General features: G+C 47.3%; 2 protein-coding genes across 2 annotated transcripts; one reads left to right on the top strand and one right to left on the bottom strand.

The window, feature by feature from the left end:
• Positions 1 to 7,467: 7,467 nt before the first annotated feature.
• On the top strand, positions 7,468 to 24,187 carry LOC123191363 (DNA damage-binding protein cmr1-like). The gene is made up of 4 exons (XM_044604136.1): positions 7,468 to 8,427; positions 8,805 to 9,211; positions 23,758 to 23,862; positions 23,956 to 24,187. The coding sequence occupies exons 1-4, from the start codon at positions 7,870 to 7,872 to the stop codon at positions 24,185 to 24,187; spliced, it is 1,302 nt and encodes a 433-aa protein (XP_044460071.1). The 5' UTR covers positions 7,468 to 7,869.
• LOC123191373 (serine/threonine-protein phosphatase 7 long form homolog) lies at positions 17,833 to 19,473 on the bottom strand. Its single transcript, XM_044604141.1, has 6 exons — positions 19,412 to 19,473; positions 19,110 to 19,330; positions 18,721 to 19,033; positions 18,536 to 18,637; positions 18,284 to 18,460; positions 17,833 to 18,206 (listed from the first exon to the last, which is right to left on the bottom strand). Exons 1-5 carry the CDS (start codon positions 19,457 to 19,459, stop codon positions 18,455 to 18,457), a joined length of 690 nt encoding a protein of 229 aa, XP_044460076.1. The 5' UTR covers positions 19,460 to 19,473; the 3' UTR covers positions 17,833 to 18,206; positions 18,284 to 18,454.
• Positions 24,188 to 24,434: the final 247 nt, after the last annotated feature.

A 24,434-nucleotide genomic window follows, 5' to 3' on the forward strand; every position in this document is an offset into this window, starting at 1 on the left:
GTTGCGGGATGATGCATTACGGAACGAGTAAAGAGAGTTGCTGGTAATGAGATTGAACTAGGTATGATGATATCGACGATCGAATCTCGGGCAAGTAACATACCGATGACAAAGGGAACAACGTATGTTGTTATGCAGTTTGACCGATAAAGATCTTCGTAAAATATGTAGGAGCCAATATGAGCATCCAGGTTCCGCTATTGGTTATTGACTGGAGATGTGTCGCAGTCATGTCTACATAGTTCTCGAACCCGTAGGGTCCGCACGCTTAACGATCGGTATTATGAGTTTATGTGTTTTGATGTACCAAAGGTAGTTCGGAGTCCCGGATATGATCACGAACATGAAGAGGAGTCTCGAAATGGTCAAGACGTAAAGATTGATATATTGGAAGGCCATATTCGGACATCGGAAAAGTTCCGAGTGATTCAGGTATTTTTAGGAGTACCGGAGAGTTACGGGAATTCACCGGGGAAGTAATGGGCCATACGGGAAAGGAGAGAAGGGCCTCAAGGGGTGGCTGCGCGCCCCCATGGGCTGGTCCGAATTGGACTAGGGAGGGGGCGGCGCCCCCCTCTTTCCTTCTCTCCCTCTTCCCCTTCCTTCTTCTCCTACTCCAACTAGGGAAGGGGGAAACCTCCTCCTACTAGGAGTAGGAATCCCCATTGGGGCACGCCATAGAGAGGGTCGGCCCTCCCCTCCTCCACTCCTTTATATACGGGGGAGGGGGGCACCCCATAGACAAACAAGTTGACAATTGTCTTAGCCGTGTGCGGTGCCCCCCTCCACCATAATCCACCTCGGTTATATCGTTGCAGTGCTTAGGCGAAGCCCTGCGCCGGTAGCTTCGTCATCACCATCATCACGCCGTCGTGCTGACGAAACTCTCCCTCGACATTCAGCTGGATCTAGAGTTCACGGGACGTCACCGAGCTGAACGTGTGCAGATCGCGGAGGTGCCGTACCTTCGGTGCTAGGATTGGTCGGATTATGAAGACATACAACTACATCAACCGCGTTGTCGTAACGCTTCCGCTTACGGTCTACGAGGGTACGTGGACAACACTCTTCCCCCTTGTTGCTATGCATCACCTAGATGGATCTTACGTGTGCGTATGAATTTTTTTGAAATTACTGCGTTCCCCAACACTTCGTAGGTAGATCAACTAATTTGGAGGCACACATCCTCATTAAGGATGCTTTTAGTCTTGATTATGGGCGCCATTTGTGGATTATAAACCAACCAGACCTTCATTGTATTCCTATGAACCTTTTTGATTAAATAAAGTGTGCCGTGGTATATTTCTGGAAAACCACCACGCATCAAACATCTGTCCCTGAAATTGTGCGGCGCTCTGCTTTGCCGCCACTCCTTGTCACGGCTGCTAGCGTGACCCCACTAGTCAGCAGCACGACAGCGTCGACCGGCCCAGACGACACAGGGTGAAAGACTGGCGGGCCTGAGATGGGCTGACCAGTGGACCAAGCATGAGTCCCTAGTGAGTGGAGTGGGTGGTGTGGCCTGCGTGCCTGGGTATTTAGGGGAGTAGGCGAGCCGATGAGGAGGCATCGAGAATTATTGTAAACGAATTTGAAGAGAGAAACGAAGCTGCTCTTCGTCCTCATCAGTCGATCCCCTTTTCCCCATACTCTCCCTCTCTACTCCTAACCCTAGATCGAGCTCCATAACAAGTGGCATCAGAGGTCAGTCACCCTGGAGACAGCCTACCCCCGCCCCCGCTACACCACCAAGCAAGCGCAGAAAACGGCGGCCATGGAGGAGCAGATCACCACACTCGTCAAGTCCGTCAACAAGGGCCGCGCGGCCAACGATGCACGTCTGGAGGCGATACAGGCGTCTCTCGAGCTGTGGCGACCAGCGGTGATGAATCTTCAACATCAACTCGATGAACTGCGCACACAAGTGGTACGGATCGCTTTCACCCCACGCTGGCTGATCCGAGCGGCGCAGAAGGTGATCCGATGGCAGATCCGGTGGCGCGTCCCGTGGCGGCACATCCCAAGCCTGCCACGACGCACCACAGGCCAAGTGGCCACGACGACATCATCGAATCCGGGGGATCGGCTCATAGGGTGGTCACCACCCTGGTGCCTCCTCCGGTCAAGGGTGTGTTAACTCTACCTCCCCTTGAACTTCCTACAGATACATCAGTACGTGTCGTTCAGGAGCAAGAGCAGCACTCGCCACACACGCCTCACTCTCCTCATCACAGTTGGTCTCTTCCCCGGCTTGATTTCCCATCATTCGACGGGGACAATCCTTAGTTTTGGAAGGCCAGATGCGAAAAATATTTCGAGGTGTATGGGATTCAACAAGACATGTGGGTTCTGGTAGCTACTTTACACTTCTCGGGCAACACAGCGCGTTGGCTCCAGGTCCAGGAAGCACATCGTGGTTCCTTTACTTGGGAGGAGTTGTGTGTTGCCGTTTGTGCTAAATTTTGCCAAGAACAGTATCCGGCTCAATTGCGTCAGTTTAACTCTCTTAGGCAGTTGGGTTCAGTAGCAGAATATTTGGAGCAGTTCGAGGAACTTAGTTTTTGATCCTCTGTTTTTTACAACTCAGTTTTTAGATGGTCTGAAAATTGATATTAAAGCCAGTGCATCTCTGCACCGTCCCTAGGACTTGGATACTACCTTTTCTCTTGCCACGTTGCAGGAGGAGCTCTTGGCAAGCATGCCACAGAAGGATCAGTCGTTATTGGCTTTGGGCGCACCTCCCCCATGGCCAGGGCTGCCAGTGCCCCAAGCGGCCGCTGAGGATCATCGCGCATTAGACGCGGCGCGAGCACCGGATCATCGCCAATCGTGGCACTCCGCAACTACAGGCGTGCCCGCGGGCTCTGCTTCAAATGTGGGGAGCATTGGGGGCAAGGCCACCAATGCGCTGCCACGGTCCAACTTCATGTAGTTGAAGATCTATGGGAATGCTTCAAGCTGAAGTGGATGATCGGTGCCAGCACAAATCGGATTTGGAAGAGGAGCAACTTATGTCAATATCCAAATTAGCCACAACGGGGGCAACGACACCCCGCACCGTCAGACTCCTGGGTGTGATCGAAGGGCATGAAGTTCTCATACTTGTGGATTCAGGGAGTTCTCACAGTTTTATCAGCGAGGTGGTGGCAGAGTTGATTGTTGAACAAGTGTTGCTAATGGATCTAGTGTCAGTCAAAATTGCAGATGGGGGTGTGCTCAAGTGTTCTGGAATTATACCATATTGCAAGTGGCAGACTCGGGGGTACAAGTTCTCCACTGATTTTCACATCTTGTCATTGGGCTGCTACGACATGATGGTAGGCGTCAACTAGTTGGATCAGTGTGGACCAATGTTGGTCGACTGGGCAGCCAAAACATTGCAGTTTGACCGGTAGGGGGAGCAAATTGTGTTGAAGGGGCCGCAACCACAAGTCCAACAAGTGCAGCAGGCCACTTTGTTGCAACTCCTCAAGATGGAACATGGCAACTCAATTGCGCACATCATGATGATTTGTGCAGCAGAACATCAAGAAGGAAACGAGCCAGTGCCTTCAGTGATACAACATATCCTCGATGACTTTCAATCAGTGTTTGCAGAATCGACCAATCTGCCTGAGCACAGAGAATGGGATCATGCCACCCCCCTCATTGCAGGTGCAAACCCCATCAACATGCGTCCGTACAGATACACACCAGAGCAAAAAATGAAATAGAAGCACAAGTCAGAGAGATGCTTCGCCTTGGACTTATTGTACCCAGCAACAGTGCCTTTTCCTCGCCGGTGTTGCTGGTCAAAAAGAAAGATCAGACGTGGAGGTTCTGTGTGGATTTCCAGCATTTGAATGCCATCACAGTCAAAAGTACTTACCCAATGTCAATCATCGATGAGCTGTTGGATGAGATTGCTGGGTCCAAATGGTTTTCAAAGCTGGATCTACATGCAGGGTATCACCAGATCAGGCTGCGTCCAAAAGATGAACATAAAACAGCCTTCAAAACTCATTTGGGCCACTGTCAATTTTGGGTGATGCCATATGGACCGGCCTATGCGCCAGGCACATTCCAAGGGAGCATGCATATTGTACTCGCTCCCATGTTGCGCCATGGCGTGCTCGTCTTCATGGGTGATATCCTTGTTCACACAGAAGAATTGGAGGCTCACAAAAAGTTGTTGCGACAAGTTCTTGGTCTCCTATATCAACATGGGGTCAAATCCAAAATGTCCAAATGCACCTTTGCGTAGCAAAAGATCAGTTACTTGGGGCATATCATCAGTGACCAGGGAGTGGCCACGGACAACATCAAAGTCCTGGATGTGCAACAGTGGCCTGTTCCAACCAATACAAAAGAACTCAGGGGTTTCTTGGGTCTAGTACTACAGGAAGTTCGTTCGGTTCTTTGGCGTCATCAGCAAGCCGCTCACCAACCTGCTTAGGAAAAATACCCTGTTTGTGTGGACACCAACTGCTAACGAAGCTTTCATCACTCTCCAAAAAGCACTGATCGAAGCTCCTGTGCTGGCGCTGCCCAACTTTTACCAGCAGTTCGTTGTGGAGATGGATGCAAGTGCCACGGGTATAGGGGCAGTTCTTATGTAGAATAACCATCCGGTGGCTTACTTGAGCAAAGCTCTAGCCCCTTGCAATCTTGGGTTCTCAACCTATGAAAAAGAGTTCCTGGCTCTTCTCTTGGCAGTGGAACACTGGCGCCCCTACCTCCAGCATGCAGAGTTTGTGGTTCGGACGGACCAAAAGAGCTTGCTCAACCTGACGGATCAAAGGCTCAATACGCCAATACAACAGCGAGCATTCACCAAACTAGTCGGCCTGCAGTTCACTATTCAGTATAAGGCGCGGCTAACCAACAGAGTTGCAGATGCGCTTTCTCGTCGCGCACCCGGACATGAAACAGAAATGGCAGTGATCTCGGTGTGCAAGCCCACGTGGCTGGAAGCAATCAAACAAAGCTATCGGCAAGATACCGCAACTACTCAGTGCATGACAAAGTTGGCGCTGGCTCCGGACAGTGACCCGGGATTTTCCTTGCAAGACGGGATCCTGAAGTTTCACGGGCGCGTGTGGATTGGGAAAGACCCTGACATATAGAACCTGATCAGAGCATTGCACTCCAGCACGGCAGGCGGGCACTCGGGATTTAATGCTACTTACAACCGGGTCAAGCGCCTTTTCGTGTGGCATGGGATCAGTGGCGGATCCAGGATTTGAAGCTATCCAGGGCGGACTTATAAAGGATTCAAAAAATCAAACCACGATGCAACCAAAGAAGAAATAAAGAAAATTAATAGGCCAAGTAGCATGATTCCAGCAGGACGATCAACATAATTAATTGTTCGAATTAGTTTCATTCTAAGAACTAGGAGAAAAATATACGACACCACAAAATTTATATAAACTAGAGAATACCCCACGCGTTGCTGCGAGAATCGATTGCAATATATTTCAGTGATTTGATTGTATGAAGTTTCCATAGTTGAATTAATAATATATGAACTAAAGCTAAAAATAAATATATTTATTGTACGTCCTCCATCTCAAAATAAGTGCCTCAACTTGATACGAACTTTAGTATAAAGTTGTATTAAGATTGAGACACTTATTTTGGGACAAAGTTCGTATAAAGTTGATGCACTTATTTTGAAACGGAGGGAGTATTTGATTATTGTGTAGTCAAAAAATATTTTGAATATAAGTGGCATAACGTAATGGAAAACTTTTTTCATGCATTTTGGAGTATTTAACCAAAAACTACCACAATTCATGAAATCATGCCAAAAAACTACCACTTTACGTTTTTGTGCGGAAAACTACCATTTTTGTCCTAATTCTTGGCAAAAAACAACCAAATGTGAAAAGTGCCTGATTTACCTTTCGTAAACGCCTTTCTGACATGCTGCGCCCACAAGTCAGCTTGACCGTTAACGGGAGGCCAACGGCGGGGGCTAGCTAGCCAGCTTGAGCGGAGGCCAGCGCACGGCGCGTCGACCTGCCTGCCGGGCGGCGCGGCAGCACGCCCGTCCTGCTTGTCGGTGCGGCCTGCCTGCTCGCCCGGCGGTGCAGCCTGCCTGCTTGACGGCGCGGTGGCCTGCTCGCCGACGCTGCCGTTGCCCTACCCACATGTGGTCGTATCACTGTCTGGACTGCGTACGCGGTCGTCCGAACAGAGGTCGTGCGTGAGCAGTCGCCGCTGGCAGAGCCCACGGCGGGCGTGCGTGCATGCGAAGCCGCGGCTGGCTGGTCACCGCGCGTGTGCGCGTGCGCAGCGCAGCTGCTACTAGCTGGCCGTCGCTGGCAGGCCATGTGCATGCGTGCGTGCGCAGCGCAGCCGCCGTTGGCTGGCCGCCTTGTGCGTGCGAGCCCGCGCAGCCGCTGCTGGCTGGCCACGGCGTGCGTGCGCAGCGCAACCACTGACAACTTGGCGGCTGCGCGTGCTCGACCCGGAGGTGGTCGCCTCGTTCCCCGCCATGACCTACGCCGAGGCGAGGGCGCTTCGGGAGAAGGAAGCGGGAGGCAAGGGCGACGATGACACGGCCGTGCTCGAGTGCGCCATCTGCCGCAGCGAGTTCGGGGACGGGGACCAGCTCCGGCTCCGGCTCCTCCCCAAGTGCAGCCAAGCCTTCCACTCGGACTGCATCAGGGTGTGGCTCGCCGGCCACGTCGCCTGCCACAAGACGCACATAACCTGTTCGATGTAATGCTCATGAGGGTGGACAGAGGTGGAAGAAGAGGATTGACGTGTTGGCCCTATCTGTAATAACGGTCAAAGTTAACGGTCAACCTGACTTGTGGGCCCAGCATGACAGAAAGGCGTTTAGAAGAGGTAAATCGGGCACTTTTCACATTTGGTAGTTTTTTGCCACGGATTAGAACAAAAGTGGTAGTTTTCCACACAAAAGCATAAAGTGGTAGTTTCTGGGTATGGTTTCATGAATTGTGGTAGTTTTTGGTTAAATACTCTGCATTTTGAGTGGACCTTTGATGAGGTGGCATGTGAGGTGAAAGGTGTGCATGAGATCAACTAATAATGGAATTTTTTTCTCATGCATGTAGTGGTGGGCATTTGATGAGGTGGCGTGTGTGCATGTTGAGATAAATAGGATAGTGAAGATCAACTTCTTATATATATAGGATTCTTATTCTGACTTCCACTTTATCCCCAAATCTCTAATCTTCAAGTCTAATTGGTAAACATGTAAAAAGTATTAATATTAAGGTAAATATTATAGCATAATCTTGAATTTATTTTTGGACGCCCTAGGCAGGTTCAATGTATGCTTGATTAAACAATTTGAGGAACATTAGCTTGCAAATTGTTCGTATGAGTTTCTTAAATTAATAATTCAGGAATATTAGCTTGTAATTGTCAGACTCTTGGAAGGTTATCTGTAATTCTGACCTTAGAATTTTTTTGAGGGGATTTGCCCTTAGATGGGTGGCTGGACCTCCGCGCGAGAGTGCCCCTGCTGCCGTCCTTCGTCCTTCGTCTGCTGCTGCTCTTCTTTCCCCACGCCTCTGCTGCTCCTCCTATCAACACTGTTGCTGCTCCTCTGCTTAAAACTGCTGCTGCTTCCTCTTCCCACGTCTTTGCTGCTGCACTGCTTGCGCCCGACCTCTGCTCCTCCCCTCGTCTCTTCTACTGCTGCTCCCTCTTCCCTGCTGCCCTTCTCTCAATCCCACGCTGCTGCTCCTTCTTCTCCTCATCAGCCGATCCCCTTTTCCCCATCCTCTCCCTCTCTACTCCTAACTGTAGATCGAGGTCCGTCCTCATCAGCCGATCCTCTTTTCCCCATCCTCTCCCTCTCTACTCCTAACCCTAGATTGAGGTCCATAACACTCCTCTCCCCGAACAACAATGGCGGAAGACGGTCTCAACGACTACGAGCGCCTTCGCCAGGAGAACATCCGGCGCAACCAAGAAAAGCTTGCCCCCATCCGCCGCAAGGCCGACGAGCTCTCCGCCCCCATCCGGCTCGCTAAACCTAAGCGACCGTATCAGGTCAGGCCCAAGGCCCCGACGGGCCCCGTCCGCTCCTCCGGCCGCGCCCGCGGCATCGCTCCCGACAACCTGCCCCCGGATCTCAGCCTCACACCCTCGCTCGCCTCCTCCATCCTCGGGGGCGGGGCTGGGACCAATGTTCGTGCGGCGGACGACTTCAATGCTGGGAGGGGCATGGTGCTGATGCGCGCACACGTGAGAAACGTGGTGCCCTGTAGCATAGAGTCGATGCGGGTCCTCCCGCTCGCCGACCAGACCGTGGTGGCGGCGGGGGACAAAAGGGGGAATATCGGGTACTGGGACGTCGACGGTGTCTCGGAGGATGCCGACGGTGTGGATGGGGTCGTCTTCAGTTATTGGCCACACAAGTGCCCTGTGTCAGCAATCGTGGCGCACCAGGTGGCACCACACAAGGTGACCTTCCTTCGGCTCTTTTTTCATTTTCTTGGGACTCCTCGTTAGAGTCATCCAATAGGTGCATCTGCTAATCATGATCAAGGTAGCTAAATTAGGTTGGATTTATCCCATTTCCAGTGCGCAAATAGTTATTTGGATGTTGTATATCTCATTGAATGTTCTCTATCAATTGTAATTCTATTTTGTGATGTACTCCCTCCGTTCCTAAATATTTGTCTTTTTAGACATTTCAAATGACTACTACATACGGATGTATGTAGACATATTTTAGAGTGTAGATTCACCCATTTTGCTACGTATGTAGTCATTTATTGAAATGCCTAGAAAGACAAGTATTTAGGAACGGAGGGAGTATTTCATTTACTTGGCTACAGTTTTACAGCTCTAGCCATCAGGGTGAAATTTGTCTTATGGACTTTGAGAAGGAGATGTATAGTATGGTTCATTTAAGGGAGTGGCCTGTTTATTCGCTTTGTCAAGCACAAAATAGTGCCCGATGCCTATATTTTGGTGATGAAAAGGGTGGCCTGACACTTTTCGATGAGCGTGAGGGTAAGGTGTTAACTACATGGGATGTGCATGAGGAGAGAATCAACTCAATAGATTTTCATCCGGAGAAGCCACATATGCTTGCTACGAGTTCAACGGATCAAACAGCCTGTATATGGGATGTGAGAAATATAAAAAGGAAGGAGCCAGATAGCCTGAAGGTTTTCAAACTTGAGAAATCTGCTCAGTCAGCTTATTTCTCACCTAGTGGCCGCATGTTAGCAGTAACAAGGTACTTTATTTCTGACCATTTTTCTACCCTTCAACTTGCTTAGAAGGTTCCCCTCCCTCTTTGATTTAAGAAACATGTTTCTTGAACCACCGTTATGTCATGGCTAGACTCAATAAATGTAAGTTACTGTTAGATTTTCTGCGAGTTGTGCAAATATATCGCTAGACTAGCTAAATACCCGTGCGTTGTTACAGTGACAACAGTAAACTATATAATGCATTAGGAAAATAGTGCCTTGTCCCTCATCGATTATCATGTACGCCTCGAAACCCACTTTATCCGTGCGACATCTCATTCTGTTATGCCTACCATGCAAAATATCAATGTGTTGATCATTCCTTCGATCCTTGCGACTACACACGTTGGTTCTTTCATATACAAATATCTTCATCATGGAATTTGTTCCCGCCGTCTTTCCCAGAATTAAGTACATAATTTATGCAAGAGCCGAGAGGAACATTTGATATATAATCAGCATAACAAATCAATCTATAGAATGTTGCAAAATAAGTAGGACTTGGGAAGATATCCATCGGATTTGGACTCACCAGGCCATTCAAATATAATTTTTTATTCCTCTTTCCCTTGTGTTCCTATTTGGCTAAGTCCTGGAGTTAATTGCCTTTGTCTGGTCAAAGCAAGTGCAGAAACTTCAAAACCATACTGTGTTGGAGACATTGAAAATGAAAGATGGACAACACGTCAACATCTTACAATCTGATAATGATATATAAGAAACATATACCCGAAGTTGCCTGCATGCTTTGTCATCACTGAAGGGAATTTGAACAACACAGGGAGACTGGTGAATACTGGATGATAAATTATTTATATGCAACAACACAGCGTCAAGTTTTCAGATCATGTAATTTGTCCAGCAGGCGTTCATTCAGTTTTCAACATTCGTTGAAAAACTACAATTCTCCCGCTTGCTTCCTCTCCGGAAATCACCATTTCCCTTTCTTCCTCCCAACCCTGAAGAAGATAAAGCATGACGATGGTACATCTCTGTCCTTCCTCGTCTCTGCCTCGGGCTCGCAGCTGCTTTTGTTACACATGCACTCTTTATCCAACTCCAATGAATTGTAGGTTCTTGTTGCTTCTTAGAAAAAATTGCTACACATGAAGGCCACGCCTTAATATAGATAATTAAACAAGGGACATGTGGTAATCTCAAAGTCCTTACAACCCACAAACAGAGACAGTAACGTGAACAAATGTGCAATTAGCTTTCCTCTGGCTTCACATCAGTGAGTACAAAACCCGACGCCAAAGTTTTTTTTTGGCAAAGGGCATAGTAAGAAAGCAGGGAAACATGTAAAAATAGCACCCACCTGTTGAGCACTCGCACATGTGGACCATCCTGTTGCACCAGCTAAATGCCGGCTGACGAAAACATGGTCGGGCCCCCCTTTGTCGAGCTTCCTCTCGACCGTGTACTCGGGAGATCTTCCTATCTTGTCCTGATAAGATGAAGGAAGTTACCATCAATTTTTGGCTCTCATTCGATACAAGATTGACAGTTTGCCGTATGTGTTTCACTTCAGCTTGGACAGATTCTGTTGTCGTTCCAGCAGCCTGCACTGCTGCTGAATATGCAAACTCTTTCTCCGTATAGTATTTACTTCAACCACATGCTTCAGATTTCCGTAGAAAAAAAGGCTCCCGAACACATAGGTTTGCATCATAAAACTATAAAGCTATTAGAAGCATTGTAGTGGAGTAATCACGTCCATCAGAATAACAACCATCCTAATTCTGTTAATTTTTTCTAATGATGCAGCATCCACATAGTTCTCTTACAATAGAAATAGTATGTCAACACCTACAATTATCAGTAAAGGACCTACATACCATCTAAGAACTAAGAAAGTACATCATGTTTTAATTGACTCTTTCTGCCGGTAGCATGTTCAGTTGACTCTGCTGAATGTATATATCTGTTAAAGTTTATTATATTTAGAAAGTAATGTCTACCAAACAAACCTCCGTTTGAAAATTAAAATTGACAAAACAATGTGTAAATTGGTATATTTTTCTGAAAAATAGCGACAGTAAAGCTATTGTGCTGCAACAGTAGCAATATAAGATGACGATGTCTTAATGTGTAAAGAAATCTGATTGATCTCCTTGGCATCCTCCTATAGCTGGAACATGGGCAGAAATCACATATTTGACCTGAGGGCCAAATCAAATCACAAACTGACCTCGTTCCAAAAAAATTTCACTCTGCTGACCCTTTCGTGTGGCGCCCGACAGCTGGGCGCCACACACTACTATGCAACGCCTCTCTCTTGGGCGTCGCACCTCGTGCCAGCGTGGCAGCCCTGGTCCAGTTGCGGCCCCACAGACAGCACTGCAGCGCCTCAGACTTAGGCGCCACACTTGTAATGTGCAGCGCCTAGCTCTTGGGCGCTGCACATTCTGTGTTCCACTTAGGCTGGCCCCACCCTCTCTCCCATCCCACCCCCACCCCACACACCCCACCCCACACAAACCCTTAGCCTTGCGCCCCTCCTCTCTTCCCCTCTCCCCCCTCTCAAATCCTTCTCAAATCTTGCAAATCCGAAGTATTTGACCGTGGATTTCGAAGCCAACCCCTCCCTTAAGGTAATCTCCTTCGATCCCCTCGTTTTCATCCATAGGAATTGTCACATTTGCTCAAATATTGCTACTTTCGGGAAACCCTAGTTTTGGCTTGGATTTGCAAATTTGTATTGAATCATGTTATGTTTCTTTGCTAATTTGGGTTGGTTAGGCTTTCATAGTATGCTAGGGTTAGGGTTATGTGTGTTTGATGTTGGTGTTAGGGTTATGCTATGGTTAGGGTTGTGGTTATTGTTAAGTGGGGGTTAGAGTTATTAATTCATATATATGTTATGGCATATGTATTTTGTGCAAATATTTTTTGTTAAGTACTTACTTGATATATGTGTGTTTTTATTACTGTAGGGATGGGGAGAACATGTGTTTATGTTCATCATGTGGATAAAGAGGCCTTTTTGAAAGGCAATGTTGAGCCAGACCCGGATGAGCTTGACATGGTGTTTGAGAGTAGTCCAAGCTATGCGGAGCTCTTGGACCAAGTGAGGAAGGATTTGAATTGGATGGACCCAAGTGACGTTGTTGAGTTCAAGGGAAGGCATAATGTTGGTTTTGGAATGCACATCCGTTGGAAGACAATGCGTGTGAACTCCGAGCAACGTTGGGTTGCATACAAGGAGACGGTTGCCGAATCTCTAGACAAGGCTCTTGAGTTATTTGCCTCCAAGAAGGTTGAGTCTACTTTGAATTTGGACTTGAACCGGAACCCCTCACCGTTGGTTGCTAGCACTCCACCACCCATGAACCAAGATCAAATGAGTGAACCTCATTTCACGCAACAAGATTGGCCAACATTGAGCCCGACTCCAAACAACCAAAATGAAGGTTTTGAAGAGGAGAATGATGAGTACGAGGAGGATGACAACGAAGTTGATCTCCATGACAACAATGTGGGTGATCTCGACCAATATCATGTGCAAGAGACAATGGACCAATCCATCCCTTTTTCCCGTGCATATGCATCGGACTCAGATGACGATGGTCCCGATGAAGAAGTTGATGAGGAGGGGTTCAAACCGAAGGAGGCCCAAGCATTCAAGAAGGTATTCGGGCGGGATCACAAGACACCATTGTTCAAGGATCTAAGTCTCGCGGATGAAACCGTTGTGGATGGTGGCAGATGCATATCTCTTGGAGCTAGGCCAAGTTCTCACCGTGATTTGGAAGACGGCAAGAACGGGATATATCCCAGTTGTGAGTTTCAATCCTTCTTGGAATTGAAGATGTGGCTCGACAACTACTCGGTTACGCATTATCGTCCACATAAAGTGGCCAACTCGGACGTCAATGTGCGTTACACGGTCAAATGTGAAGTGCCAAGTTGTCCATGGATTGTGCGTGCAAGGCCATGAAAAGGAGGTCCCACTTGGCGCATAGTGAGTTGTCTACCAAATCACATGTGCCGGCACAAGAATGCAGATGACAAGCTTGTGTACCAACAACACAAACAACTCACGTCCGAGTTCATCGCTTATAGGCTTTCCAATTAAATATCCACACTTCCAACAATGAGCATCAAGAGTGTCATTGACCTTGTGAAAGCCATCTTTCATTACAAGGTGAAGTACAACAAGGCATGGAAGGCAAAGCAAGCCGCATTCAAGATGTTGTATGGCAATTGGGAGGAAGCATACAACCGACTCCCTAGGTTGTTGTTAGCTATGGCCACCACAAACCCAGGCATGGTTCACGTGGTTGAGCCTCATGGGCACCAAACATTGATTCACAACGGGAGGACCGTCCGAGTATTTGGTCGTGCATTTTGGGCCTTTGAGCAATGCATAAGGGCTTTTGAGCATTGTCGGCCCGTCATCGCCATTGATGGCACGTTCTTGACCGGACAATACAAGGGCACTTTATTGGTTGCAATAGCAAGTGATGCCAATAATCGGGTGTTGCCTTTGGCTTTCGCTTTGGTTGAGGTGGAGAACAATGATAACTGGGAGTGGTTCTTGCATCAATTGAGAACAAGGGTATTACCGGCTGAAAGGGAAATTTGTGTCATATCGGATCGCCATCCAGGAATTCTAAATGCGGTGGTGGTTGACATTCCCGGACATAGAAAGTTGCACCATCGATGGTGCATGAGGCACTTTTGTGCAAACTTCTATAGGGCATGTGGTATCAAGGAGTTGGCCGATGATCTTCAAGATTGTTGTCTCGCTTTCACCAACAAGCGGTTTGCCACATTGTTCAATGCATTGCTCAGACACAAGAAACTTGACCCCGGTGGTCATGAATTTCTCAGTAAGAACATTGTCGAAAGGAATATGTGGGCACGTGCTTTCGATGAAGATGGCCGGAGGTACGGTCAAATGACAAGCAATATGGCAGAATGCTTCAATAAGGTGCTCAAGGGTGTACGTGCATTACCCGTGATGGCAATAGTTCAATACACATTTGACAAGATGAATGGATACTTTTTGAAGTATTCAATGGAGACGGATAAGCAGATTGCTGGTGAGAACAAGGATAAGCATAAGTAATATTTCCCACCAAAGGTTGAAGAATGGTTGGACTTTCAATCACGAAAGGCAGACTCCCAAGAAGCTATACTATATGATGACAACGAGTGGAAGTATGAGGTGAAAGAGCCTGGAGGAACCACAAACGATGGCCACCAACACGGAGGCCGTGCTTTCAAGGTCTCCCTAACACGGTGTGATTGCAGCTGCATGAGGCCATCGTTGCTTCATCTCCCATGCTCGCACTTGTTAAATGCAGCCCGTGTTAGGAATGTGGACGTCAATCACCCTCTTACCGTGAGGGAGTCCGAGTTCTCAATGATGACGGTAAAGAATACATGGGCTCCCCGGTTTCAGCCATACTTGGACCAATCACAATGGACGGAGTATCATGGAGTTCAACTATGGCCGGACCCGGAATTGAAGGTCGTTAGACGGGGAAGACGTAAGACAAAGCGTCTTAGAGGTGACATGGACGGATGGGGCCGTGATGGCGGTGGAGAATACGGCACCGGCCAATTCCAAGAGCCTCGTGAGCAATCCCGTTGTGGGGACTGCAGTCATGGGGGACACAACACAAGAACTTGTCCCAAATCAAGAAAAAGATCAAAGAAAAATGATGCAAGCACAAGCCAAGCAAATGATAGCCAACCAATTCAACCAAGGAGTAGCCAACCAAGTCAACCAAGCCAACGAGGCACTAGGCAACAAAGAGGTCGTGGTGGTGGTAGAGGCCGTGGTGGTGGTAGAGGTCGTGGTGATGGCCTAGGCCGTGGGGATGGTCTTGGCCGTGGTGAAGGCCTAGGCCGTGGTGATGGTCTAGGCCGTGGTGATGGTGGTAGAGGCCGTGGTGATGGTCTTGGCCGTGGTGGTGGCAGAGGCCGTGGTGGTGGTCTAGGCCATGGTGGCGGTAGAGGCCATGGTGGCGGTAGAGGCCGTGGTGGTGGTCTAGGCCGTGGTGGTGATCTTGGCCTTGGCGGCGGCCGTGGTGGAGGAATGTTCAGTTGGCTCAGTGGACCATTACCGTATGTGACTTACTATGATCTTGTTCTTTTGGCTCAATGCTTGTGTTGTCATTTTGCATTGTGTGACTAACTATTATATTGATCTTGTTCTTTTGGCTCAATGCTTGGCGGCCGAAGAAGAAGAAGAAGAGGAAGAAGAAGGGACAAGGACCATGACCTTTTCTATGAACCAAAATGTGTGCTACTATGTGATATGAGACGTAAATGACTATGTTTTTTTGGCTAAATGTTTGTGTATGATTATATGATTGGACAACTCTATTGCTATGTGTGTATGAGTATGTGCTTTGGATATGATTATGTGCCATCTATGTGAATCACAAAACATAAAAATCACTTTGTATATGAAAACATCAGATAGTGCAGCGCCTAAGGCCGAGGCGCTGCACATTACAGTGCAGCGCCCCTCCCTTAGGCGCTGCAGACTGACTTAGCAAATTTTTGGGTGAAAAAGCTCCTGGAACGCTTCTGTTGCTCTCTGGACTGGGATGTCCAGCAGTGTAGCGCCTAAGGGAGAGGGGCGCTGCACTGTAATGTGCAGCACCTCACTCCTGGGCGCTGCACAGTACAGAGCAGTGCCTATCCCTTGGGCGTTGCACACTCACTTAGCATTTTTTTGGGCAGAAAACATACTGGAAGCTTCTGTTGCTCTCTGGACTGGGATGTCCAGTAGTGCAGCGCCTAAAGGGTAGGCGCTGCACTATGGTGTGTGGCGCCTCTCCCTTAGGCGCTGCACGGCTGGACATCTATTTGCTGCACTCACCCTCCTCCCACCCATCCCCACCCCACACACCCCCACCCCCACACAAACCCGAAGCTCAGTGCCTCCCCTCTGCCCTCATCTCCCCCTCTCAAATCCTCCTCAGATCCGGAGTATTTGACCGTGGATTTCGAAGCCAAACCCTCCTTTAAGGTAATCTCCTCCGTTCCCCTTGTTTTCATCCATAGGAATTGTCACATTTTGCTCAAATCTTGCTACTTTGGGGAAACCCTAGTTTTGGCTTGGATTTGCAAATATTTGTTGAATGATGTTAAGTTTCTTTGCTAATTTGGGTTGGTTAGGCTTTCATCGTATGCTAGGGTTAGGGGTATGTGTGTTTGATGTTGGTGTTAGGGTTATGCTATGGTTAGGATTGTGGTTATTGTTAAGTGGGGGTTAGGGTTAACCAAGAATTATCGGTTTTGTAGGCATGGCTTCATCCGGTTCCATGACGAGGCCACCGTGTGCTAACCAAGAAGACATGCCGAACAAGTGGGAGGACGCATCTTTGGACAAGGTGAAGGAGAAAGATGCCAACATCCCGCCATGTTGGTGTGGAGATGTTTGCAAGGTGAAGGTATCCACCGACCGAAATAAATCATGGACGGAAGGGTGGAGATATTTTGTATGCCCAAACTATGCTTATGATCGTGCACTTCCAACTAACGCCTATGACCAACCACCGGTAAGTTCGAGAAGTAAAATGTTACTATCAAATGTGTGTCAACACTAACAAAAATTTTGTATGCAGTCACCGCCTCCTCTATGAAAGTACTTCATGTGGATAGATCTTGAAGTGCCAGAAGATGTCAAAAAGGACCAATACCAAGATTGTCTTAGGCGGCAACGGCGGTTCGAAGAATCGTTTCGAAGAGGCTTGGAGGAAGAGCGTCATCAGAAGGAGAGGATGGAGCGGAAGAAATGAGAGGAGGAGAGGGCACGCCAAGCGAAACTTGCTCGTGAGGAGGAGAGGGCAAAAAAGCTTGCAAAGGCTCGCGAGGCGCAAGAGGAGGACTCGGCCCATGACAAGAAGGGGAAATGGCCTCGCTCTACTCAGTAGGGACTTCGCTTCGGTGCACTCGTCGTGAACTTGTGAGGGCATGTGAGATGTTGGTGAACTATCTTCTAGGGCAAGCTGCCATTTGTCATTTGTAATGAATGTGTTGTGAACCATGTCATAGTAATGTTTGAATTGTCTTAAGTTATGAACTCGTCGGCATAAAATTTTTGTTTGTTCAAATTGTTGTGATGATGCAGTCATTGTAAGTATTATGATGTTTCGGTGAAATGAATGTGCTGTCAACTCTGTTTTTGCAGTAAACAACCGTGCAGCGCCCAGAACAAAGGCGCTGCACTATTCTATGCAGCGCCGAATGGACGGGCGTCACACTGTAAAGTGCAGCACCTTGCTCTGGGGCGCTGCACTATGACTTGGTAATTTTCATGGATCGTCAGTGCTCAAAGCCTTCTGTGGCCCTATGGGCAGCCATGGCCAGTGAAGCAGCGCCTATGGGACGGGCGCTGCACTGTGAGGTGCAGCGCCAAGGCTTTGGGCGCTGCATAGTACAGTGCTGCGCCTGACTGTCAGGCGCTGCCGTGCTGTTAACTGCTAAACTGCAGAAACAAATTCCATTTTGGCAAATACAAATACTGAACAATTCAACTGAACAAAGACAACATCATTTAGGACAAATACTAAACAAAGACAACTAATAATTTGAACATCACATCATTTAGGACAATTCAACATTACTACTAGTTCGGAAACACAAATGCCACAATAGTAAGAGTTCACCAACATATAACATAACCCAACAAGTTCATCAACCTAACGAAACGCCTACAAGAGAGCACTTCCATAGTAACAAACACTAATGCCTTCCGCGCGTGTTCCTGGTGCCACGCCTGCAGGCAATCTTCTTCTTCCTAGATGGACGAGCCTCCTCTTCCTGCACTTCCTCCTCCGCCTCCGCCTCATGATCCAAGCTAGCCATCCGCGAGGTCCCTACGACCACCTTTGGGTTGCCTCTGTTGTCAAAGTCGTTGGGCGTGTACCGGCGTCTGGGCTGCCTAGGCTTGAACACATATGGGGACCGAAGTTGAGCGTCCGCCAAAGTCATGTCATCATCAAGCTCATCGCCCTATCACACAATCAAACAATATGGTGAAGACCGACGTCGTAATCAAGTGAGAATCACATCTAAAGGATTAGTCATACCTCTTGGGTGACCGCACCCTCATCATCCTGATAAGCATATGAGGAACTCACATCGTCCCTCTGATGGTGAGATGAGGGGTCTGATGGTGTACCAGACCTAGAGGCAGATGGTTCATCAATTTCGGGATCACGACAACCGAGAAGATTCGATAACCGCCTTAACTTCCTGGCCTAACGCTGTAACATGAAAAAGTGTGGAAGATATGAAACTCCGCAACATAGACTACCTCTCATAGTGAATGCGATTTGTACCTTGAGGAATGCTCGTAGTGGACCATCATCATTGCCTTTTCCAACCGGTGTTTCCTCCAGAATAGACTGGCTCTCATCAGCTGCTTTCTTGATCTCGGTGCGCTGCGGATGAGAAAGAATGAACATGTTAGCAATTCAAACATGTGTAATGCGGCCAACGGGAAAGTAAAGAAGAAACACTTTACCACATAGTTAATCACCGAAATAGCAGGGACTCCGTGCCCTACCCTGACATCTCTGTTGTACTTCCCCTTTGATAGATCCTCAAAGTTTACGGGTTCTTCAAGAATATCCTCATTATGTGCCGGCGGGCATATCTCAACTCGAGTATTTTCAAGAAGCCATCGTATGTAGTTATCAAAAGCAAGTGGACTATGCTCACGAAGCTTGGCGCGTGCACTGCTACGAGCTTCCTCCACACAAAGCTGGAAGCGGGTAACATACGAAGCATGATGCTTGTCCCAGTCCTTTATCTTTCGCTGCCTTCTCCTGTCCAACCTGCATGGTACAAAACCAAACATTAGCAAAATCAAGGAGTGACGATGCTTAGTCAATACGGTTCATGCTGTCTTACCTATGAAGTGCTTTGTCCGTATCCACCCATTCCGGCGGGTGAGGCTGGAACAGACCAAACTGACAACACACGCGATGTGGCAAATGAAACTCAACAACCCAGTTGCATATCAGTGGGCACCGCATATGCCAGAGATCCCTATCCCGCAAGCACATCGGGTTGATGGTAAACTCCGGGGTGTACCCAAGTCTGTCATCGGCGCCATATGGCTGCCATTCCACCTATGAAATAGGGCAACAATGCAAAATTGGTGAATTTTTTCAGGCAAACATGAGAAATGACTGAAGTAATGACCTCGTTACCTGCTCAGGCGTAATCGTGTCCAACTCGGCAACGTACTTCTGGTACATGAGATTGACATCGTTCGTCATCTCGGAAACCACATCCCAGTGGGGCGCCGTAATTCTTCATCTTCATCTTCATACCAAGGATTAAACCTGACGCTCTTCGGGCGTCCAATAGGCAGACGCTCCTAGCTCCATACAGAAAGTAGAAGCATATTACCACCAATGCCTGCACTATCTGTGATCCTACAACACGCATCGTCCAGCTGCATATGAAAGAAAAACAATGTTAACTTGACAGCAAGCTTGCATTGCTAATGAAGAAATGAGTTGATCACAAAACAGACCAACTACCTGTCGGTACAAGTAGGCAAGAGTCGCTGAACCCCAGCTCCATTTGCTATCGAAGACGGTCAACACCTTCAGCCACATCCATGGAGTGTTCTTGCCAGTGGAGTCAGGAAACAAAGTCCTCGACACAACATACCACATGTAGACACGAGCATGTGTCTGGATCACGTCATCAGTGGCATCCGGAGGGCACGTCGCAAAGTGAGTTTGAATCCACGTGAAAGCAGCTCCGGCTGCTTTCCTTTCCTTCTTCTTCTTCTCTTCTCCCTCCTCTACATCAGCCTCAGCCTCGGTAGGAGCCATACCGATAAGAGCAATCATCTGCTCGCGTCACCCATCAGAATCGGTGCTCATACAGAGAGGCATCCCGTCGATAGCAAGACCGGTGATCAACGAGACATCCTCGAGCGTCACAATCATCTCTCCAGTCCGAAGATGGAAACTATGCATCTCCGGCCTCCACCGATCTGCAAGAGCGGACACCAGGGGAGCGTTCAGATTCGGCGTGGACCGGCTGACCAACTGAATCCACGAGAGTAGTCCTGCCTGCTTGATGTACGGTGTGTACCGCTCATCATAAGGCATGGCAGGACCAGAGACCCCGTGATACCGAATCTTCAAAGGTTCAAGCTTCTGCAAAAAACAAGTAATGACAAATCTTAGGGCATGTAAATTTCAACTTAAGGCAAAATATTTAGATTACTCGTTATTACCATCTCCTCACGCATCATGTAGGCCCGGTGTTTCGTGTCGTAGACATCGTCGAGAAGCCAAACCATCCATACAAAGTTCAAACAATAAACATATATGAGTTCATCTTCATCTCAAATATCGGTATACACTAAACATCTAATATGTGTTCAATTACAAGAATCTCAACATCTCCTCACACAATGAATATGTTATATGTGTTCAAATAAACTCAACATCTAATATTTCAAATAAAATCAACATCTAATATATATCTAAAAAAACAGATCATATATCTCTACAAAACTCAACATCTCATTGTTATCTATATAAATAGGCATCTCATATATATATATATATATATATATATATATATATATATATATATATATAAACAAAACAATCTAGGGTTTCACTAACAAGAACTATATATTGTGAACTAAGCAACAATACTACGGTACTACCACTATGACTACACATCCTAAATCAAGCAAATCAAGGGTTCCATCAAATCTTGGACAAATCTCTAAAATGGCAACAAATTTACGGAGGAAAAGAAAAGGAACGGAGGAGTTTACCTAGTAGGATGGATTGGAGATCGAATCCACAGATCAAATCTTCAGATCTGAGAGGGATGTGGGGGGGGGGATTCGATGGGGGCGCCGCCGCTGCTCTCTGTCCAGAGAGCGGAGAGGGGGAAGAATTGCCTAGCCGGGCTGGGCTGATGCGCTTTAACTCACTGTGCAGCGCCCAAGAGCTAGGCGCTGCACATTACAAGTGTGGCGCCTAAGTCTGAGACGCTGCAGTGCTATCTGTAGGGCCGCAACTGGACCAGGGCTGCCACGCTGGCACGAGGTGCGACGCCCAAGAGAGAGGCGCTGCATAGTAGTGTGTGGCGCCCAGCTGTCGGGCGCCACATGAAAGGGTCAGCAGAGTGAAATTTTTTCGGAACGAGGTCAGTTTGTGATTTGATTTGGACCTCAGGTCAAATATGTGATTTTTGCCTGGAACATGTATTAAAAGTATAAATCTTTATTATCATCATTCAAAAAATCTCAATTACCTTTGCAAAAAGCATATCCCTAGGCGGAACTCTGTAGTGAGGCTTTGCCTGTTGTACGGTGCAAATTCTGTTTTCGCACCAGCAGCTTTGAGTCTGTTGCTGAATATGCGAAGTCTTTCTCCGTCCAGTGTTTACTTCAACCACATGCTTCAGAGTTCCGTAGCAAAAACGGCTCCTGAACACATAGGTTTGCATCATATATATATAGAACTATAAAGCTATCAAGCATTGTAGTGGAGTACTAACTTCCAGCAAATTAAGCGTCCACCCTAATTCTTTCATTTTTTTCTCTAATAATATATCATCCATGTTGTTCTCTTACATTGTACATAGTATGTCAACACCTACAATGATTAATTCGGACCTATATACCATCTAAGGAAATGCAAGCATGTTTGCCTGACTACTTTTCTGCGGGTAGTATGTTCGATTGAATGTGTGTGTTGATTATCAAAAAAAGTACATATATGCTGAAGTTTGACTGTATTAGAAAATAAAGTCTACAAAGCAAACCTCCGTTGTCTGGAGAGTCTTTTGCTAGATGTGAATGAAACCTACATGCTATACATGCAAAAATATTACTGAACGAAGTGACTACCGTGAGTTTTTTTCAAGGGCCTGGCTCACTTCCACTAAGGTATAGCTGTAAAAATGCACAAAACAAAAGTACAGATAACTTCCACCCTGTAATAATGAATATATTTTTCTCTAAACAGTAGAATGTGAATACCAATGCTAACAAAACTGAACCTGGAAAAATTGGAGTGAATTGGGTCATGCCGATAGGCTTAGGGAGCAACTACCTTGTCACATTTCCCCAGAACCTCATCTTGCTCTCCATGCTCTCCCCTTCTTCCTTAGTCCTTACACCAATGCCGCTACTTATAGTTTCCTCCCACTTCTCTATAGCTCTTTCTGCACCACCACTGCCACGCCTCTTTCTTCTCTGCTGTTGGTGGTGGCACAACCATCACCGTCGCTTTTGGAACTCCACTTAATTATTAAGTATACCATGAGTAATGCATTGCCCCAGATTGAGATTGATCATGTTGTTGCATTGACAAAATAATCTGTATTTGGGATATTTTAAAAAATAGCAGTTGTAAAGATATTTTGGTGCAACAACAGCGACAGAATTCTGATTGATCTCCTTGGCATCCCCATATGAGTTGCCTCCTCCGACCATGATGACACCACGCCGCCACTAAATTATAAGCGAGCTTTACCCCATGGTGTTGACCTTGTGAGAGTTTCACCATCTTCTAGGCCTGATCGGTGAGGGGATGGTATTCGGCGGTCACCTTTAGGCAATTTTATCAGATGCCTAATAATATGCCAATTGAACCACACACGGATGAAAAATCCCATATATCTATCCAGATATGAGGGCTGATGGGATCCCTGATGATCACTAACAAGAATGGAATGTTCCAAACGGAAACTGAAGGGATCAAGATTTAACAGAAGATCAAACCTGATAATGTAGCATGCAGCGGCTGGAGACTCCTGACACACGCCTCCGCTGCTGGTCAACCATGGGTCAGCAGCGCCGGTGCGTGCCGACCAAAGGGATGAAGAGACCGACGAGACAACGTACATGTGCAGAGAAGCTCCGGCGGAGGGAGCCGCACATAACTGCCAGGCGAAGGATTGGCTTCGCACAACTCGTTGCCATGGCCTCCTTCCATACGTGACGGTGGAGGGTAAGATGGGATCCGCACCGCCCCCCGCCGCTGCCTCCTTCAATCCATGACGGTAGAGTGGCTCGGACGGTCGTCGCCCTGGGGCTCGGGCTATGGCCAACCTAGAGAGGGAGGGTGCCGCGCGGTCGCGAGGAGAGGAGAGAGCCGGGTCGTTCGGGTTTGTGCCAAAGAGATCCGGAGATGAGATGGACAGGTCGGGTAGAAGGTGGAGAACGTGCGGGCTACCGTGGAACGTGGGGTTCTATTTCCTGTGATTTTTTTCCAGCGAGGCGGGGGAGTAGCATGAGAAGGTCGAACCGTGACGACGTTCGATTCTCTTTTAATAGTAGAGATTTTTGATTGGCATATCAACATAACTCGATATCATTTTAAATAGTTTTTGTTATGCTGTGACTTTTCATCCAATATTCTGGCAACATTGCGTGGGTATTTTCATCTCGCATTAGTAGTGCCTAGTTTCAGAATTAAAATATTCTGCACTGACATCTGGATGATAAATCTGTTTTTCTGGATTATTTCCTTTCAAATGACGTTATTCTCATTGTATGCAGCTCCAGCTCCAGCATTTGTGGTACTGTCCGAATATTTTGCGTGGATGACTTTGAAAAGTCGCATAGTGTGGAGTATAATAACCAGACAGGCATTTGGCCTTCTGCATTCAAGTATGACAGCTCGTCTCACCTCTTCTTGTGATCTTAAATGAATACTACTGTATTTGTTAATGTAATTGATCGAACAAGATTGAATGGTTGCAGGGTAATCTGGGGCTGGAACGACACCGACCTATATGTTGGAAACATGAGCAAGGGAATAGACATTATCTCAGTTGATGTCAATGACAGTGGCCTCTCTGTTCAGAACAGTTCATATCTTAGGAGTGAACACATGACATCCATTCCAAACCGGTTTTCTGCACACCCATATAAAGTTGGCTATCTTGCCTGTTCAAGCTGCACCAGCAAGGTGTACCTTTGGACCAGAGCTTAAATAAAAAAGATTTCTAGTAGCTAACTTGTGAACTCTTCCTGACTTTGTTATTACCAAGTCATGCTTGGAAGATTATCTGTATTTTTGGTAGTTGTAACACCTAATCTTCCTTGACATCCTGCCCGAGAAATGTATAATATTTAGTACTAAGTATTATTCTACCATTTGATATTTAAGATGGTGGACCTGCTAAGTGTTGTGCTACGAGGAATAGAATCTCATGATGCCGATATAAAACCATATTTAG

The sequence above is a fragment of the Triticum aestivum genome, chromosome 1A (genome assembly GCF_018294505.1).
Source record: "Triticum aestivum cultivar Chinese Spring chromosome 1A, IWGSC CS RefSeq v2.1, whole genome shotgun sequence".
Classification (NCBI taxonomy): domain Eukaryota; kingdom Viridiplantae; phylum Streptophyta; class Magnoliopsida; order Poales; family Poaceae; genus Triticum; species Triticum aestivum.

Coding starts and splice junctions, on each gene's coding strand:
- LOC123191363 (XM_044604136.1), top strand. CDS start 7,870: ATGGCGGAAGACGGTCTCAACGACTACGAGCGCCTTCGCCAGGAGAAC. Junction 8,428..8,804: donor ACCAGGTGGCACCACACAAG/GTGACCTTCCTT, acceptor ACTTGGCTACAG/TTTTACAGCTCTAGCCATCA. Junction 23,863..23,955: donor ATTTGGCCTTCTGCATTCAA/GTATGACAGCTC, acceptor GAATGGTTGCAG/GGTAATCTGGGGCTGGAACG.
- LOC123191373 (XM_044604141.1), bottom strand. CDS start 19,459: ATGTACCAGAAGTACGTTGCCGAGTTGGACACGATTACGCCTGAGCAG. Junction 19,331..19,411: donor ACACGATTACGCCTGAGCAG/GTAACGAGGTCA, acceptor CCTATTTCATAG/GTGGAATGGCAGCCATATGG. Junction 18,638..18,720: donor TTTCGGTGATTAACTATGTG/GTAAAGTGTTTC, acceptor TCTCATCCGCAG/CGCACCGAGATCAAGAAAGC.